We start from the raw sequence: 18,296 nt of genomic DNA, 5'->3' as shown, positions 1-18,296 counted from the left end.
TTCACAACTAGTTCTTTATTAATCACTCCTCAAATTATCCATTTCAAGCATGCTGTCTGTTTCCTACTGGGACCCCTGTGATACAGTAGTCAAGCTCACTAATTGAAATTGCCCATTTAACTCGTAAGTCTGCCAGATTAACTAATGCATCTGTTTCCTTCTGTTTGACTAGAATCTTTTCAGCATTGTGCAACAGGAGGTCTGATGGCACAGGACAGTGAAATGAAATTTTAAAAATTAAGGAATGTGAAAACTTCAAAAGACAAGAAATGTATAGGAAAAATGAAGGCATGACTTTTAAGGAAATGTTTTTAAAACATGAGATCCAAAGGAGGGAAGTCATAAAAGAGATCCTTGGTGGTTAAAAAAAAAAAAAAAAAAAAATAGAGCCACGGGATTTTTTTTGTATTTTTCTTTTGTTGAATTCTTGTTTTAAGCCTAAGGATCAGAAATGGTCTGGTGCTTTTGGATTGGAATAAGTGAGGTAGGAGTGGGTATTATGAATGGGAACAGCTGGGCTAGGTAAGGGACATGCGGACTCAAGGAGGCAGAGTTGTAACATCAAGCAGAGTGGCCTGGCTGGGACCTCAGACACGGCCTCCCAGGGAGGTAACCTCTGAGCAAACATTTGGAAGATGGGAGGGAGGGAGCTGGAGGCTAAGAGGAAGGAGCCAAAGCTCCACATGTTAGCAGAATTCTGGGAGGTCAGCGCAAGCCTGGAGCAGAGTGAATGCGTAAGGGGGGTAGGAAATGAGGTCCAGTGATGGGTGTTCCTGTGTAGGCTTTGGGATGCACCTTGCAGGCACTAAAAACATGCAAACCATCTCATTGATCCCTATTGCACTTTTCTGGAAACCTAAGGATCCTGACAACCCAAGTTACTGCTAGGAAAATTTTTAAAAATTGACTCCTAATATTCAGACAGGAGGTCCCGTCGTAGCTCAGTGGAAATGAATCTGACTAGTATCCACAAGGACGCAGGTTCAATCCCTGGCCTCGATCAGTGGGTTAAGGACCCACTGTTGCCATGAGCGTCGGTGTAGGTCACAGGCGCCGCTCGGATTTGGCGTTGCTGTGGCTGTGGCATGGGCCAGTGGCTACAGCTCTGACTCTACCCCTTGTCTGGGAACCTCCATATGCTATGGGTACAGCCCTAAAAAGACCAAAAAAAAAAAAAAAAATCAGACAGGACTTCCAGAAGCTTCTTTGGGGACTGTCATGTCCAGTTGTGGCCAGTTCTCCTGTGCCACACAAGTGCTGTTTGGTTTGCTATGGTCCAGAGAAAAATGTTCTCTCTTTATGTTCGGATTCATCAAATAAAACAGACCGAATCTCTCACCAATTTCCTCTATTACGTTGTGTCATTTGGGGTTTGCTCTAAGACTTCAGTACCGGTAGCTCTGATTCAGTTTCCTTGGAAGCAGTGGCAATTCAAGGGTACTTATTCAACAGCCACTTTCCAGGATAGAAATATGCTACTTAATTAACATCGATCATTAGAACAGCCTCACAGTAACTCATGTTTGTGAAGCACTGAACAATTTACAAAGCAAAGCCACACACAGTTCCACCAGCATCAAAGTGAAGTGCAGGCTCTTCATTCTCCATTGTTGCAGAGGGAAGTCCATCTTGTTGCCCATTTTCTTGCCACTGAAGGTCCCATTTCCATTTTATGTTCCGAGCATAATGTTGCCAGATATTCAGGAAGGCAGAGGCTCAGCCAGTGCCCCAGGCAAGGGAGTTTTCCAGCAAATTCGTTTTAGGGGCCAGCCCCTACCTTCCAGCTCTTTGTGCCAGGAGAGCATAGCTGGGAGAGGGGGCCTGGCAAAAAGTCTCTCCTGAGACCTGGGGCGTATCATTAGCAGCTTTCAAGAGAGCGCTCCGTTCTCTTTCTGGCCGTTAAGTAAAGCTTTGATTTTCCTTGAAATGCTGAAGGAATAGACCTTCAGCACTCCCTGTGGTAGTTTTGAGCGCACTCTTATTTTTAGCAATTTGACATTTTCTGGTAAGGAAGGGAGCGAGATGTGTTCAGTCATTCTAGAACGGGCTGCTTGCCTCTTGCACAGCCATACAGGTACTCAGTGTGGCTTCTCAGCATCTGCCTGTATGCTCAGTGCTGCTCTCCTGATACGAAAGCTGCTTTTCTTCCCTGTGCCACACAGAAGTGCGAGCCTGGCAATGCCATCCGTGCCGTCTACTTACCCTTCCTGTACCTGCCTCAGGACCCCCAGTTTTTTGCTTGTTTCTCATCATTTCGCATTGGTTTTTCCTGTTTTCCGATTGCTGAGAAAGGCCCGTCTGGTGCTCAGGTTTGAGTTGACTGGACCCGTGGTCCATTCGAGGAGCCTGCTGAGTGTGTTCCGGGCTCTGTGTGTTGCCTTACCAGACTCAAACCAGCACATAGTCTCTCTTTATGTCTTGGGCTTCAGATGACCGTGTGCCCAGCCACGACAAGAGGAGACTGTAGATTGATGGCTCATTACTCCCATATCGTCACCTCAGAGATTGTAATTCATTTGTCCTTTCAGTCATCAGTCACTGAGTCATGTGCCAGGCACGGGGCTAGGCCCTAGTGATAAGAAGAGGACACGGGACGAGCACTGTCCCCGCCTGCCTGGAATTTATAACATGGTGAATGGACCTAGGAAGCTGCTGTGGGATCAGGATAAGCAGTGCGAAAGCTCTCTTGTGGGAAATCAAGAGAAGCCGGCTGTGGGGCTCGTGATGGAGGCAGCATCATCAGACTGAAGAAGTTAAGCAAGATCATGTGCTTAGTGGTGGATCAGACGGAAACCCGGACCTGTTGCCTAGCCCTCTGGCCTCCAGACTAGAGTCTGGTCGGCTCTAGATGATGTGTCCTTTCCTCCTTCTATAGCGTGTGTGTAAAGGTATTTTTCAGATTAATTTGTTTTTCATCCCCTTCGATCCCTAAATTTCCATATTCCCTCCCAATGGTTGGTCCTCCAAGAGAGTTCTTTTCTTTTTTCTCTTTCCACAGCCTGAGCTACATGTACTGTGTACTCAGTCAGTCAACATCTATGTGACAGGTGATAGGCATTGTATTAAGCCCTGAGGACAATGATATGAAATTAGACTCCGTCCCTGTCACCGAAGGGTTCACAGCTAGAAGGGGAAAACTGACCTTAAGCGTATAAGCGAATGGACCAGTGTGTGGTAGGAGCTTGGGAAGAAGTATGTGTGGTACGGGATGGAGGGCAAAGGAGTGGTTAGTTGATTATGATACGGCAATCTGGAAATAATACTGACCACAGGTGCACGCTGTGACAAGGCTCTGAAGGAGCGGATTGGGGTGCTGCGGTAGGAAGTAGCAAGGGAGGGTGTCGTTAGTTAGGGCGGGGGTATCAGCACTGGCAGTCGTCGTGATCCTTCTCCCAAGGACGGTAATGACTGCAAACGTTTGTTGGACATGTAATGTGCCCAGCATTGTACTCAGCTCTCTGCGTATATTACCTAATTTAATCTTTATAAAAATCTTACGAGGTAGGGGTGTTCCTATGGGACAGATGAGAAAACTGAAGCCAAGAGAAGCTATAAACTTACTCAAGATCACCCATTACTCGTTTATTCCCCGAATAATTGAATTTATTGCACATCACGAAGTGCGTGTCATGGAGCAGACACTGGCTCTTCTCAGATAAACATGGAATGTTCCCTTTTTCAAGTGTCCTGGAGGAAGTATTCTTGGAAATACATCAGGCCTTCTAATGGAGGCGTGGACCAGGTGCTGTGGGAGAGCAGAGCAAGGAACAACCAAGGGGGCCAGAAGGAGGAGGGGGGGGGCAGGCTCCACAGAGGAGGGGGCATCGGAGCTGGATCTTGATGAATGAACTGACTGCCCAGAGGAAGTATTATGCGCAAAGGTGAAAAAGAGACATGACACGGTGCGGAATAGTCAGGAGGCATTAAGGTCTGTGTGTGAGAGTGGGAGGCGAGGGGATGGGGAGGATGGGTTGCCAGGAGGTGATGTGGGGAAGATCGATTGGGACTAGATTGGAAAAGGCTGAAGTCGAGGCAAAAGTACAGGTAGGAGGTAACGGATGGCCTGCAGAAGGGTTTAAGAAGGCTGGTGCCAGGCTGGAATGCACAGCTTTCTGCAAGAAGATGCTTGAGAAATGAGGAAGCTTTTACCAGCGACCAGTGAGTGCATTCCATATCTTTTTCAGTGTGTTAGACTAGTTTCTAACTTCCAGGCTATCTGTAGATACAGCAACTCCAGAAATTTGCTCCATGTAGTTCTAAGTAACCCAAATGAAATACTTGCATCCTTCTGTCCCTTGTATCCCATATGATTACATTTAGCAGAAGCTACCAAGCCTGTAACACGGAGATGAAGGTGGAGACCCGGACGGTCTAAGACCCTGAGAATCTTAATAGGAAGGAGCAGGATCTTTGAGAGACACCCCAGAACTGTTTCTCACAGTCAAGGGTGGCACCTGAGAAGACATTTATTGTCTTGAGCATTTTTTACTACAGTACTAAATGAATAGCTATAAAATGCTTACAAGGGATGGTTTAGGGCTCCATTGCCTCAAACCCAGTATTAGAAAGGAGGGCTGGGATTGGAGAAGAGCATAGACCAGTCAGACGGGATCTTACTGCTTGTATCCTGCAGACTGAAATCTAGAGCCCCCACCCCCCATCCCCTGGCCTGGGCGGGGAGTTGGGGGGCTGCCTGCTCCCTGGGGGGGTGGACTAGGGCCACCGAGGGATACAGCCGTGTGCAGGCTGCCTTTCTACCCATTGCAAGGGATGTTGCCTTAGAGGTGGAACTTGATCCAGACATCAGGGAAGCAGTCTTTCTCAGGCTTTTTCTGAGTTTGGAACTCTTACCAGTGAGTGAGCTCAGGACAGTTGTTTGTTTGTTTTGGTAGTTTGATAGAAGTATTGTTCGACCCTATTTTTTTTGACAGCTTCCCTCCCCTAATCCTAATCTGCACTATTCATTGTAAAGCAGTTTAGAAATGCCTTTGCCAGCAACATGACCTTCAGACAAGGGCCGCTAATCAATCACTTTGAAATGAATTAATGGTGTATTCCCAGGCTTTTCTAGGTGTGAAGACAGTGGTGATGACATTGATCCAGATTAGTGGTATGACAGATAGACTGCAATTCTCAGGTTCACATGCCAGCATCAGTTCATAACTTCTTTTAATATCCATAGAAAGGATATCAGGTACACTTTATTTTTTACCGTGTCACCTTCCACCAGAAAATATTTTTACAGAGAGACTGTAGAGTCAGCATGGCTTAGTGGATAACAACATGGATTCTGCAGCCACACTGCCTCATTCCAAGCTCCTCCACTTACTGGTTGTGTGACTTTGAGCAAGTCTCAACCTCAGTTTCTTCATCTGTAAAGTGGGAATAATAATCCTACCAAACTCCTAGCCTGATGATAAGGATTAAATCAGTTTTCTGACATGGTCATGCTGTGTAAATGTTAGCCATTGCTTATAATATTTCTGTTAATATCAGTCATAGGGAGTAGCCAACCCAGAATGAACCATCACTCTCTGAGCCTCACATTCTGAACGTTATGAAAAGGGAAGAAGTACACATTTGCTGTCAGGCACTGTGATGGAACATCTGTTATCTCATGCGAAGCACACTGCAATCCTGTCCATTAGATGGTTATCTTCATTTTAAAGATGAGGAAGGTATGGCTCAGAGAACTTAAATAACATGCCCTAGATGATACAGGGCTGAAGGACACTTGAGCTGGAGGCCAGTGCTCATGTTTTCTTCCTGTACCTTTCTTCCTTTTAGAATTCTCCAGAGATAAGTGGCAAACTCTGGAAAAAAGAAAGAAAGAAAGAAAAAGGATTTAAATGTGCATGTCCAGGCTGGAGTTTTCACAGTGCCCTGTGCTCTCCTTTCTTGTGGAGCTTGTTTGAGATGGCTTCTTATGTGGTCCATCTTGCACTGTGTGACTATGCTTAGGAGAGAGAGGCAGGCTGTATGGCCCCTGGGCTCACGCACCCCCTGCCCAGCCTCTTCCAATACCTCACTGTCTCCTCTGTCATGGAGCAGCCCACCCTCTCAGTAGGATGCAAAACACTCATACTATTCCAGCTCCTGAGAGCACCAGCAAGGAGGAGTCAAGACCCTCCAGAATCCCTCCTGCACCTCCGGAAAGCCTAGTATCTTCCAGAATGTCAGAACCTTGGTTATTCCGTGACTGTCTCAGACATCCTTTGGATGCAGTTCATGGATGTTTACATCTGGGAAGTTCTGAAAGTCTTCCTAACTGCCCGGGCCTCATTAAGATGCAGACAATTCCAAGATTGCACAACTCAACTTGTAAACGCCTGTCAGGATGACCCTGGCACTTTGTGGAGAAACTTACAAAGTCTCCACACTTTGGCAGTTGGAAAGAATATAGATTTGAAGATAACATTTGGGGACTGTATGGGAATCAACATCGTTTTTCCGGGTATGCTCCAACCTTCACTTCCATTTGTGGTCCACATCCCTTCATCCTTCATTACCACACCCTGAAATTATAGTTATTTGTAAGAGCATGGACTTATATTCCTATACATCAGGTTGTTTTTTTGCATATTGTATTCCAAGCCCATGCATGCACAAGGACAATTACCACTCTACCTCAAGCTCCCTGACTATGCAATCAAGACTCATTATTACCCTTAAGGTTCTCATCCCATTCACACCCTTTATGTCTCAGAACAACAGTGAATGGAGAGCAGGGTATAGTGCAGGGCATAAAGGGAAGGAGAAAGCCAGGGACATGCGGAGAAATTTGAACCAAAGGGGATGAAAACTTAGGTGACGATGGTTTGTCTGAGAAGCTTTCTCACCTTTGATGTTTGAGAAATTTTACTTTTTGTTGGATCTGTTTCTTGAATCATGATCCCTTGGGTCTGGTGGAAAGCTATAATTTTCAGGAAGGCTCATTTCTGCAAAGGCGTATGGTTATAGAGAAAAATCAATGTTTGTAGGCCCATGAATCAGAGTCTAAAAAGTCTGTTTGGATATTTAGTGTCTCATAAAATGTAACACAGAAAGACTTGTGGTGTATCAGAGCTGGAAAATATCATGGAGCCCATGTGGTCCAACCCCCCCTCCTTTTAGTGATGAGGCAGTGGAGCCAAGGGAAGCAGAATGATTTATGCAGGTTACATGGCTACAAGAAGAGGTAGAGAGACTGGACTACAAGAGACCTCCTAACTCCTAAGCCAGTATATTTTCAATATTATCACACATTACTAATCATTTGGAAGCATTTGAGCCAAAGTATGAACTATGTACTACAAAAGCGAGAATCTTAGCAAGAAGAGACCTTGGAGGTTACCTAGTGCCATCACCTTCCTGCCACCAGGAATCCTCTTGGTGGCATCCTTGACAGAGGGCTACTAGTCCCCACTGGCTTTAATTTAATGCTAGGAAGCTTAGTATTTTATAAGGCAACTTGTTTTGTCTTTGGCTCTCCCTACATATTGGTAAATTGATGACAAAAGAAGGTCGAATTTGTTCTTTTAAAGCATCCGTCCAGAAGGAGTGAGTGTGGCCAGAGGTGCATGGAATGGTATTAGTGATGGTATAGAGTTTTACTCTTTTTTTTTTTTTAATCTTAAAATTAGGAAAATAATGCCTATCTTACAGGGTCATTGTGAAGATTAGAGGTGCAGTTTATAAAACATCTACCATAATAGCTGCTTCAATAGGTGCTTAAATTGTAGTTATTGTTGGCTTTTGTCGTTATGATCCCATTTTTTGAAATTATGCCCTCTGGAGCAACATAGACTGTGTCTAATCCCACAAATATTTGAAGGCAGTTAGCATGACCTCTAAGTCTCCTTTTATTCAGACTAAATTTTCCCTGATTCCTCTACCATGCTTCCTGCCATGCATTTTGGATGCCTCCATTGCTTTCCTTCCCTCCTATTTGTCAATTTCCCCCTCAAAATGTGGTGCCCAAATGTAGTCAGTCCGATACGCTCAACGGTGAAATAATTACTTCCCTTGATCTGGACATTGCCCTTCTCCTACAACAACCTAGATTTATGTTAGCATTTTTGGAGGCCAGATCACACATTTGGCTCAAGTCAAACCTTGTTCTACTCTCCAGAATCTTAGTGGTGGCTCCCAACATTGTGTCAACTGCAGATTTGACAAGCATGATTTTTACATCTTCATCCAAGCTGTTGATAAAAATGTTGAACCAGAAAAGGCCAAAGGCTGAGCCTCCAGCAACACTTCAGATCCTTCCCTGTGTATTGACATCAGTCCATCGATTTGGTGACATTGTTTCACCAGCTCCAAGTCGAAGCACCTATACTCACAAAAATAGCTCAGCGAGATATAGTCACTCTTTGTGTTTTTGAAATTGGATATTTAATTTGTCTAAAGATAAAATGCCATTCTTTTATCAAGGAAGACAGGTTTTGAACCCATAATTGGGAAAATGTGAAAATAATTTCATGTTTGAGTTACTATGTAATGTTTAAAGAAAAAAAATCATCTTCTCTCAAAGTGGAATGATAATGCTTGCCTAAATTGTTTATTTTTCCAAAATGTTTTAAAATTACTTTCTGGGTCTGGGGGAAAGGAGCCTGGAGACTTTGCAGATTGCATGTGTAAGGCAGAAAGGAGATTTTTGAAAAATTAGAATCTAATTTTCAGGAGCCTTTTCCATCTCAGATGGAAATCACAGAGACAAAGAGATATCCTAAAAATGCTGGTGGGGGAGAGGGGAAGTGTGCCCCGACGGTCTTTTTAAAATTAATTTTAATGATTCTCAAAGATGATTTTTAAAACTTTTGGAGAGGAGACATACTTCTTTCTCTCATTTAACATGCTTTACTCTGAAGAACTCACACCAGTTTTTTTGCACCAAGTTTTAAAACTTTGAACCAAGTTTTTCTTGGTTTTCCTGGTGGAGATAAAGAATGGTTATGGACATCGCTTGAGCCAGAGTGCTCAAAGACTTGATGCTCATTTCTTGTTATCTTCCTTCAGGGTCTCATTTAATATTTTTTCAAAGGCTCTACTTGAACAAATGCTGTTGGAAAATGTTTTAAAAAAAGACTTTACTGTCTAATCTTTGTTCCATGTTTGTGGCTGGCTTTCTTCCTTTCTTTCCTCCTTTCTTTCTTTCTTTCTTTTCTGGCCGCTTCCGCAGCATATGGAAGTTCTTGGACCAGGGATTGAATCCAAGCCCCAGCTGCAACCTATGCCACAGCTGCGGCAGCACTGGATCCTTCACCTGTTGCACTGCCCTGGAGATCAAACCCACGATGCCTCAGTAGGAACTCCAAGTGGCTTTCTTCTTAATTTTGGTCTTCTCTGTCTCTCTAGACCATAATGAAACAAGTATCTTAACATCTAACATATCTTTTTTTTTTGCTTTTTAGGGCTGCACCCACAACATGTGGAAGTTCCCAGGCTAGAGGTCAAATTGAGCTGTCGCTGCCAGCCTACACCACAGCACACGGCAGTGCCAGATCCCCAACCCACTGAGCGAGGCCAGGGATCAACTCAAATCCTCATGGACACTAGTGGTGTTTGTTTCTACTGCACCACAACAGGAGCTCCCAACATCTAACATATCTTAACATCTATTATTGTGAGCATACTTTGAGATTTGAAGGTAAATAAATAAGAAAGTTAGCATTCTCAAAAACTGCCCAGGGAATACAAGATAGGATTTCATCATACTGAGTATTCTAGCAATGTCATTTTATCGCTCACTCGTTGTCTCGATATTCACTGTGTGCCTGCTCAATGCCAGGCACTGACCTGGGCAATGGAAACTCGGTGGGGAGTAAAGTCAGATTTAGTCCCTTATCTCGTTGTACTTATATCGATCAAATCATTGAAAACAATTGTAAGCTTGTGAAAAGCGCTGTGAAGGAGGGGCGATGGTTCCCATTCTTGGAGCGGTTGGGGGAGGCTTTCTCACATGATGCTTCATTTGCGATTTGAAGATGGAGTCAGGGGAAGAGCACAGGGAACAGAAAACAGCACATTTAGCTCTGTGCTGAAATGCAGCATGTTCAGTATGAGAGGAGGAAAATTCCAGTGGGTGGCATGAATCACAGAGAGCAAGAGAAGTGGTGTGAGATGAGCTGAGGAGGTGGCAAGGCTCTCACACAGACTTTGGAGATCACACAGAGAGTGCTGGCAGTGTCTAGTGAACTGTGAGAAACCATCTAAGAAGCAAGGCAAGGGTGGCCAAGGTAGGGGGTTTGTGCGCAGTGTGATGACTTGGGCCTTTTGAAAACGTGACTGTGGCTGTGGTACGGGAAAAAGGAGGAAGGGATGTGAAAGTCAGTGACAGGAGACCAGTTAGGAGATCCCTTGTCCAGTCCAGGAAAGAAGAAGACAGTAGTTGGGTGGAAGAAGAGATGGAAAGATAGAAAGAGAAGAAGGATGCTTACAGTGAATTCACAGGAAGTGGGGACCACGTATGGGGATGATAAGAAAGCGGTGCCAGGAAGTTCCCATCGTGGCTCAGTGGTTAACGAATCCACCTGGGGACCATGAGGTTGCGGGTTCGATCCCTGGCCTCGCTCAGTAGGTTAAGGATCCGACGTTGCTGTGAACTGTGGTGTAGGTCACAGACACGGCTTGGATCCCGAGTTGCTGTGGCTCTGGCATAGGCCAGCAGCTACAGCTCTGATTCAACCTCTAGCCTGGGAACCTCCATATGCTGTGGGAGCGGCCCTAGAAATGGCAAAAGAAAAAGAAAAAAATTAAAATTAAAAAAAAGAAAGAGGTGCCAAAAGGTAACTTAAGGAGGGTTCAGAGATTTTATATCATTGTTCATGAACTTAAAGAGATTATTATTTAAAAAACTGTCAGACTCACAGCCATGGAAAACAGATTTGTGGTTGCCAAGGAGGGGGGAAGTGGGATGGACTGAGAGTGTGGGTTCTATTACATTAAAATGGATAAGCAGTGAAGTCCTACTGTACAGCACAGGGAACTATATCCAATCTATTGGGATAAACCATGATGGACGGTAACATAAAAAATATATATGTGTGTGTGTGTGTGTGTTTATGACTGGGTCACTTTGCTGTACAGCAGAAATTGGCACCACGTTGTAAATCAACTACACTTTAATTAAAAAATATGTACATCAAAAAAAGAATAATAAAAAGTTATAACAACAAAAAAAGAAATTATCAAAGCTAAGAGTTGCCTAAGGAGACTTGACGAATAAATGGACCGTGATATCCTAGATGGGATCCTAGACAGTTAAGTGAAAACTAAGCATGAATAAAGCATGGGCTTTAGATAATTTCTTAAAAATGTTTATCTCCGTCGATAACTTTTGCTAGCACAGCATTGCAGAAGTAATTCCAAAGAGAGAGCCAGAGATCCTTCTGTGCCTCAGCTCTGTTATTGTTAAAGTAAGTGATCATGAGCCAGACGAACATTTTTCAGTATCTTTAAGGATCTAAACAATGGCAAAAATAATGCTCATAATTGTTTACATCATTACAACCTCCTTTAAGACCTAGGAAAATAAGTTCGTTAAGCTTCACTTTCCAAAGAAATTGCAATTATCCTTACTTGCGCTATTATTTTTTGTGTGGTTCTCTATGCCTCTTGAGCCTATAAAAAGAACTCAAGCATATCCCTGCCCTGCCACCCCAATACAAGTCCCCACTTCCTTTCATCTTACTTTAACCAACCACAATATTTTCCCATGTCAGAAAGCCCTGCCAGGGTATAAGAGGAGCCTTTGGGTCGTGTGTGTATATATGTGCCTGTTCGTGCCTCTGGACTCCCACGACAGCATGGCCGGCTCACAGTCCAAGCCAGGTGCCCAGTTTCCATCTGGACTCCTGAGAGATTGTGTGGTCAGGATTTAGAAATCAGAAACCTGGGAAAGGTGCAATGTGATGGATACAACCACCCCAAATACCCTATATGTTATCACCATCACTTAACACGTAGTGCAGGAAATCCTGTTCTTTGCAGAAGAACTTCAAAGCGCCACTTCTTGTACTCCTGGGTAACATTTGTTTATTTTTTTCCTTGGCTAATCCCAAAGCGCAGACAGATACATATTTTTCCTCTAGGAAATTACTAGCGACACTCCATTTCTTTCCTGTCATCCTCAACCCACTGTCCAACGGACCTCTCAGATTTCGCTACCCTTCTGGGCTGAAGAGCTGTACCTGGCTGTTTATAGAGGCCCGTTCACTTGTGGTGCTTTGCCTTGCACCTTTTTTTTCCCCTCCAGGTTCTGAATTTCTCACATTTCCGCCCTCTTCTGCCTCAATGTGAATCCTCTCTTGTTGTCCCAGTGACATTCATTTCTGGGAAGAACTGTCCTTTAAGCAGCTTTATCATGCCTATTGTACCTTACTTTTGACCTTTAAACAGAGAAGGCTTCATTCAAGCCACTGGCAATAAACACATGAAGTTAGGTCTCTCAAGCTGTCTCATTTTTCTCTTCACTACGTTCTGCAGGCAATGCGTGTTTACTTGCTCTTCTCCAAGCAGCATGGGATAGAGCGATGAACACAGCATTCTATGTTCTAGAGGGAAAGGCAGTAAACAAGTAAACAGACAAGCAATCGTCTGTGTTCCATTATTCCGTAAAATCGCTAGGGATTGATCTTACAGACGTACAGCCGAGAGTCGTCACTCTCGCTCTTGTCACTGGATCCTAGACCCCATGTCATCTTTTCAAGTCATTCATCCTCTTTCCCTGGGTTGTTGACTTGGGTCACGAGGACCTGGATTATGGTTTGGGGAAGTAGTTTCCTGGAAAAAAATAAGGAGGTGGTTGACCACTCTTATAGGACTGAAAAAACATGGCAAGTGTGCTTGCCATTCAAAGCAGGGTGCTGAATGGCTCTTGACTCAATCACAGTATTATGCACTTATCACAGAAATCATTTTCAAATGCAATACATACCACACCAAGTCAGAGCAGATATGCACTAAACATCCCTGATGGAAACCTCACACCAGGATGGCGGCAGGGCGATTAGTGAACTTCCACGTATTTTCTTATGTGCTTTGCTCTTAAGGTGAATAGTTATTTTTCATCTCCTCATATCTGTAAGTTAAACAAGATAAATGGACCCATGGCTTGCCAGAAGCCATAACTCTGTATTTAGCTGACATGGCCAGATTCCCCATTTTGGCCTTTGAGAGCTTGAAAGTAGAATAAAGCATTAATCTCTTCTGACCCTTTCCCCTCTGTCTTCTCTGGGCAGAATATCTCGATGCATAACGCGGTTGGTGGGGCCATGGCGGGGCCTGGAGCTCACCAGCTCGGCAGCACCCGGATGCCCAGCCATGACACCAGCGTTGTGATTCAGCAAGCCATGCCGTCACCCCAGTCCAGCTCTGTCATCACACAGGCACCTTCCACCAACCGCCAGATCGGGTAAGGAGACCTCCTCGGCTGTCTCTGGGTCCTGGCTGGAGCTCCAGGAATGTTCTGGTCTTTCTCCTGGTTTCTAGTACCAAGGTTGGCTGAGACAGATGTTGGTTTTCCTGGCTGGTGTGATAATGCCTAGAGTGCAGAGTGGTGTTTTCATGGGAAAAGGGAGGAGGGAGTCTTATGTTTGGTGCAAGCTCTCTGACCCCCACTTTGGGGAGAAAAGCAAGTCATTGTGTCATTGTTTCTTCAAATAAGATTCTTGAATTTTTTTTAAATGACCGCGGGGAAACCCCATGGAGAGCAGAGCACCGTTCTCAGGACACGTGGTTGGGGATGGCAAAGGGAAGTTTCACCCATCCAGCCTCCTCCCCAGCAGAGTGAGTCCCTCCATTCCTAAGACCTAAGCCCATCACCTGTGTCTTTGGTATGTTTCCACAGTCCCCCTTCCCTCGAACATTCTTCTTTGCTTCTCTTCCTTGTTAGTACCACCAGTTGGCTCTCATTTCTCTGCTCAGGTCCATATTCATTCCTGGAGTAGACAACACAAAGAAAGCAGACCCTATCTCTCTCATTTATGTAAAAAAATACAGTACCGAGGCTTTGAGAAAAATTGGTAGAATGGTCCCAGACACTGCGTGTTCTGAGATGGAAAGGACACTCGGTCCTGAGTATCGTCTTGTTACTCTAGCTCTTGTTACTCTAGCCCTTGTTACTCAGGGTGTGGTCTGAGGCCCAGCATCACCCAGGAGCTTCTTAGACATGCAGAATCTCTAGCCCAGCTTCCCTCTCTCCAGAATGAGGGTGGTGTCTCTATTTTCACCCTTACAAGGGTAGAGGAAAAAAGACATAAAAGATTTAACAGTGCTTGGGATCTTAGGAAGAAAAGATAGTAACTTAAGCCAAAGAGCTATGATAAATTTATATCACTGGATGCTGAGAACTGCTTGCTCTTTGTTCCAGAATTCTCTGTTTAAAATAGGAAAGGGAACTTGCTGTGTTTGATATATGCACCAGAATTAAGTTTGAATATTCCGTTGAATGTTAGATATGGTGATTTTAAGAAAAAAAATTAGAAGCTGTCCCTATTTATAGCCAATGTGTCTTTTCCCTTCCTTGTTTTAAATGCCTGTAAGAATTCCCTCCTTAGAATGTTCTAGAAAGGGCACCTTGTCACTCACACTTCTCAGCCCATCAGGATGGGTTGTGACGTATGGCAATAAACCTTAACAAATGATAATTGTGGGTAACGACCATTTTTGTGAGTTTGCCACGGGTGCTTTTGGTTTCCCATTCAAGAAACAGAAAATTTCATCTGGCCATTTGAATGCTCGGCTTTGTTGGAAGAAGCCAGGGCCAAATTCACTGTGTCTCTGTTAAAGATGTCCCTTCTTTTCAAATGGCTGTGGGAGCAAATGTTGCCACCATCGAAAGCAAGAACCTGTGATATACTAAGAGGGTGGGGTGGTTAAAGACAGCATCGCAGTCTCAAGGGACTCCTTCACACCGATGGCCTGGCTTTGGGCAAACAATTCACAGTTAGGCCAGCTAATTATAATTATTTTATTTTTCTTTCAAGGGGGAGAAAAACATAAAAATGTGCTGGAGTTTACTAGCGGTTTTACAGCATTCTTTCCCCCCTGGAGTTCTGCCTCCTGCCCACCTCTGCCCCCGGAAGGCCCTCAGTGTTTTGGCCATTGTTGGTACCATGATGGTTTTCCTAAAGCAATCTTTTAGGGGTTAGCACTCAATTCCAAGACGGGTGTTGACTCTGTCAATCATTTCCCCAGCTAGCCCCGGGCTGTCCAGTTGGGTGACATTTCCAGGCTGTGTCACTGTGCCCAGACAGGTGGGGCTGCTTCTCTGGTTCTTGGGACCCACTCCGTCTTCCGTTTACTCCCAGTCCTGGAAGCGTGATGTGCCTTTCCTGGTGGGTTCTAGCAGATAATTGTCACTGCTAGGACCTGTCTCAGTGCCAAGCCTGAGGGAGGCTCTTTGCTTCAGCTCCTTCCCTATCGTGCTCACCATGTTGGTTCCAACTCACACAGCCTGTCATTTCCATTTTCTCCACGTGACCCATCTCAGACCTTGCCCGGATGATCGTGGGGCTCAGCACGGAACAACCCAACCCATCTCGTCAGTGGATTCAGAATGAAACTCTAGGTGGTAACATTTGGGGATGGTTGCCTCTTTTATTTCTCTCAGCAAAGAGGAAATGAGTACTTATTTTAAAACATGCGTTCCCTCTGGAGACTGTGTCTTTAAATGAGCATTTGAAATTGCAGATAGTTTTCTTTCTTTCTTTCTTTCTTTTTTTTCCTGAGGCTGCACAGAACCATATTGTAGTAATATTCTGATTTTTATCACAACCTCAAATATTTAAGTGTCAAAATCTGGCCAAGCCACCTGCAAATGTTTGCCATGGCTACTGGCCAACAAAAACAGCAAACAGCAATGAAAGTCTTCATTCAGGCTCAGCGCTTAAGCTGCATCCAGCCAGAGAGGCTGGGACCCACCTGTGCCCACGCACAGGGCTCCTTTGCTGCGGCCAGTGGGTGTGTTCAGGACTGGAACTTGGTGGGAGGGGGAGGGGACCTCCAGTCTCTGGCTCTTGCTTCTCTTTCCCTTCCACCGGGACCTGTGCTCAGCTTCTGCCCCTTTCTGCCCCTTCCTTTCTGCCTCCTTTCTGCCCCCTCCTCTCATGCTGTACTTAAACTTCGAGGTTTGAACGGATTGGGAGTGGCATTGACACGAAGGACTGGGAAATAGAAGCAGTGCCTGTTCTCAGGGAAATTGGAGGACAGAGTGTGTGCATCCTTGCGAGCATTTGGTTTTCCTACTTTTGGAGCAGGCACGGAGCCAAAGGAGAACACAACAGGTAGAAATGCAAAAAAGCCATAGAAACCAGGTTAAAAAGAGGTAGACAAACAACACGGGCAACTTTCAATCCATCCCATATCATCCCTACCGTGCCGGTGCCCAGTGCTGTCCAAGGAGCACTTTTATCCCAATAGAATCTGGACGTATGTATAAATATCCCAAATTGCACTCGTGTGGTTAGGCAGGCTAGAAAAACACCCAGCGCTCGAGAGTGTGGGAGGCATCCCCAAACTAGTGACTACTTGTGCTTAGTCAGACTGGCAGACGCTCTGTCGGGAAGAACGTCTTTGGCTGATTGATGGTAGCATTTTAGGAGATAAGTTTTCCAGATGGAAACAAAACAAAACAAAACAAAAAAGAGTGAGCCACGGGCTGTGTGGGAGACAAGTGAGACAGAAAACAAGCATGTGTTAAATATAGATGAAATCAATTCAGCCTTGGACCAAATATGTGGCAGATTCCAAGCAGTGTCTCTACTCCAGTCATTTTTATTGGATATCGTGTAACAGGCTCTTTAATTCAGGATCAAGTTTGCAAAACCTGGGAAAATGGGGGATGAGCAAGTATTAAAAAAAAAAAAAAAAAAAGGAGAGAAGTCAAAGGAGGAAGTCAACGGAAATTCCCTCTTTCTCTGTCTGTCTCTGTCTCTCTCTCTTGGCGCACATGAGACATTTTTGTAGAAGCCAACAATCAGTTGAGTAGGTGGCTGTAATTTTAAGAGGTCCCAGCTTTCCCAAAGAAACCTATTTCTCCTTCTGGAGTAAATGGGATTAGAGAATTCATGCTCGGTAATTCTTCAGGAGAACAATGATGATAATACGGAGCGTGAAGCTTTACAAGAATGGATAGCAGTACAGAGTCTGACAGCTTATGGGAGGCAGTGCCAAAATACTCCACCAGCTTTCTTCTCGTATTCATAATGTCCTATTGATTTAGTTCTCTGCGTGCAATTGGGCAAATACATAAGCTTGTTAGATTATTGGTGAAAATTACTTGACAGCAATTGTTTGCAATGGAGGTGTGATACAGCTAACATCAGAGCAAATGTTCCTACTCAAGGCTGATACTTGAACAGAAGGTATTTGGTCCATTGTGAAACATAAAAAATATGTTCAACCTTGAACCAAATACATATACATGGATATATATGAAACTTCTCCCTGATTTTATGCCAGTTTTCATCCTGGCACATATAAGTTTGTGTGATGTGTAGCTATACTAGCTGTTTGGTCATAAACCCTATTTGCCTGAAGCTGTACTTTATATAGATCTACGACTTAGCCAGAAGCTTATATAAAATATTGTAGAAGCAAATCTTGTTTTGTGTAAAAATAAAAAGGAGCTGATACTCATCATAAACTGTATTTCTCTTACCCTTCCCGTGCTTGTTTTTATTATTATTATTATATAATGATTATAATTAATAATAACAATAGTAATAAAATGCTTATTCCATCTCAGAACTTATTGGTGTAAAAAGCAATGCCACCTTGCCTGTCGGGGAGAATCACGTGGCTTTGTTGCAGGAAGTGCTGTTGCTGCTTGAGGTGTCCATTGAGATGGGAATGTCAATTGATTCAAGGGTTTTTGTGTCATTGTTGCTCTGAAAAAATAAAAGGAGAGAAGTCTATAAATGATGCCATCACGGAAAGGCACAGCTTAAAGTAGGTAATAAAGCAGCTTACTGTTGAAGAATGTGCTTGCTCTGTAAATGCATATGTGAATAAATCCATTATTAGGAGTTTTCCTAAACTCCACAAACCAAAGGGCCATAATTAAGACTGTCACTGCCCACCACAGGCTGGTGCTAGCAGCGTTCAGGCCAGCCTCCTTCCTGCTGGAGCAGCAGCTAGTGGTCCTGGGTTATCACTCCCTCCCTTCTTCAGGACAGCTTGAACCCCCCCTCTGAGTAATTCCGACCAGAAGCCATTATTTCCTGCTTTGTGTTTTGCTGAATATCATGGCTATGAACATTGCTTTATTGTTAGAAATTTGCTGGATCTTTCACAGCCCTGAGAACATTTAC

The 18,296-nt window shown here is 44.2% G+C and overlaps 1 protein-coding gene across 6 annotated transcripts in view; it reads left to right on the top strand.

Moving 5' to 3' along the window:
* CREB5 (cAMP responsive element binding protein 5) overlaps positions 1-18,296 on the top strand; it is a 423,962-nt gene that overhangs the window by 152,595 nt on the left and 253,071 nt on the right. For all 6 annotated transcript variants that reach the window (XM_013985749.2, XM_021078565.1, XM_013985747.2 and 3 more), the window contains one exon: positions 13,224-13,396. In XM_013985749.2, the coding sequence (XP_013841203.2) occupies positions 13,224-13,396 (173 nt within the window). The remainder of the gene's footprint in view (positions 1-13,223; positions 13,397-18,296) is intronic.

Source organism: Sus scrofa, chromosome 18 (assembly GCF_000003025.6).
Source record: "Sus scrofa isolate TJ Tabasco breed Duroc chromosome 18, Sscrofa11.1, whole genome shotgun sequence".
Lineage (NCBI taxonomy): Eukaryota > Metazoa > Chordata > Mammalia > Artiodactyla > Suidae > Sus > Sus scrofa.
The sequence above is the reverse complement of the archived record's forward strand: the minus strand, read 5'-3'. Positions and strand labels throughout refer to the sequence as shown.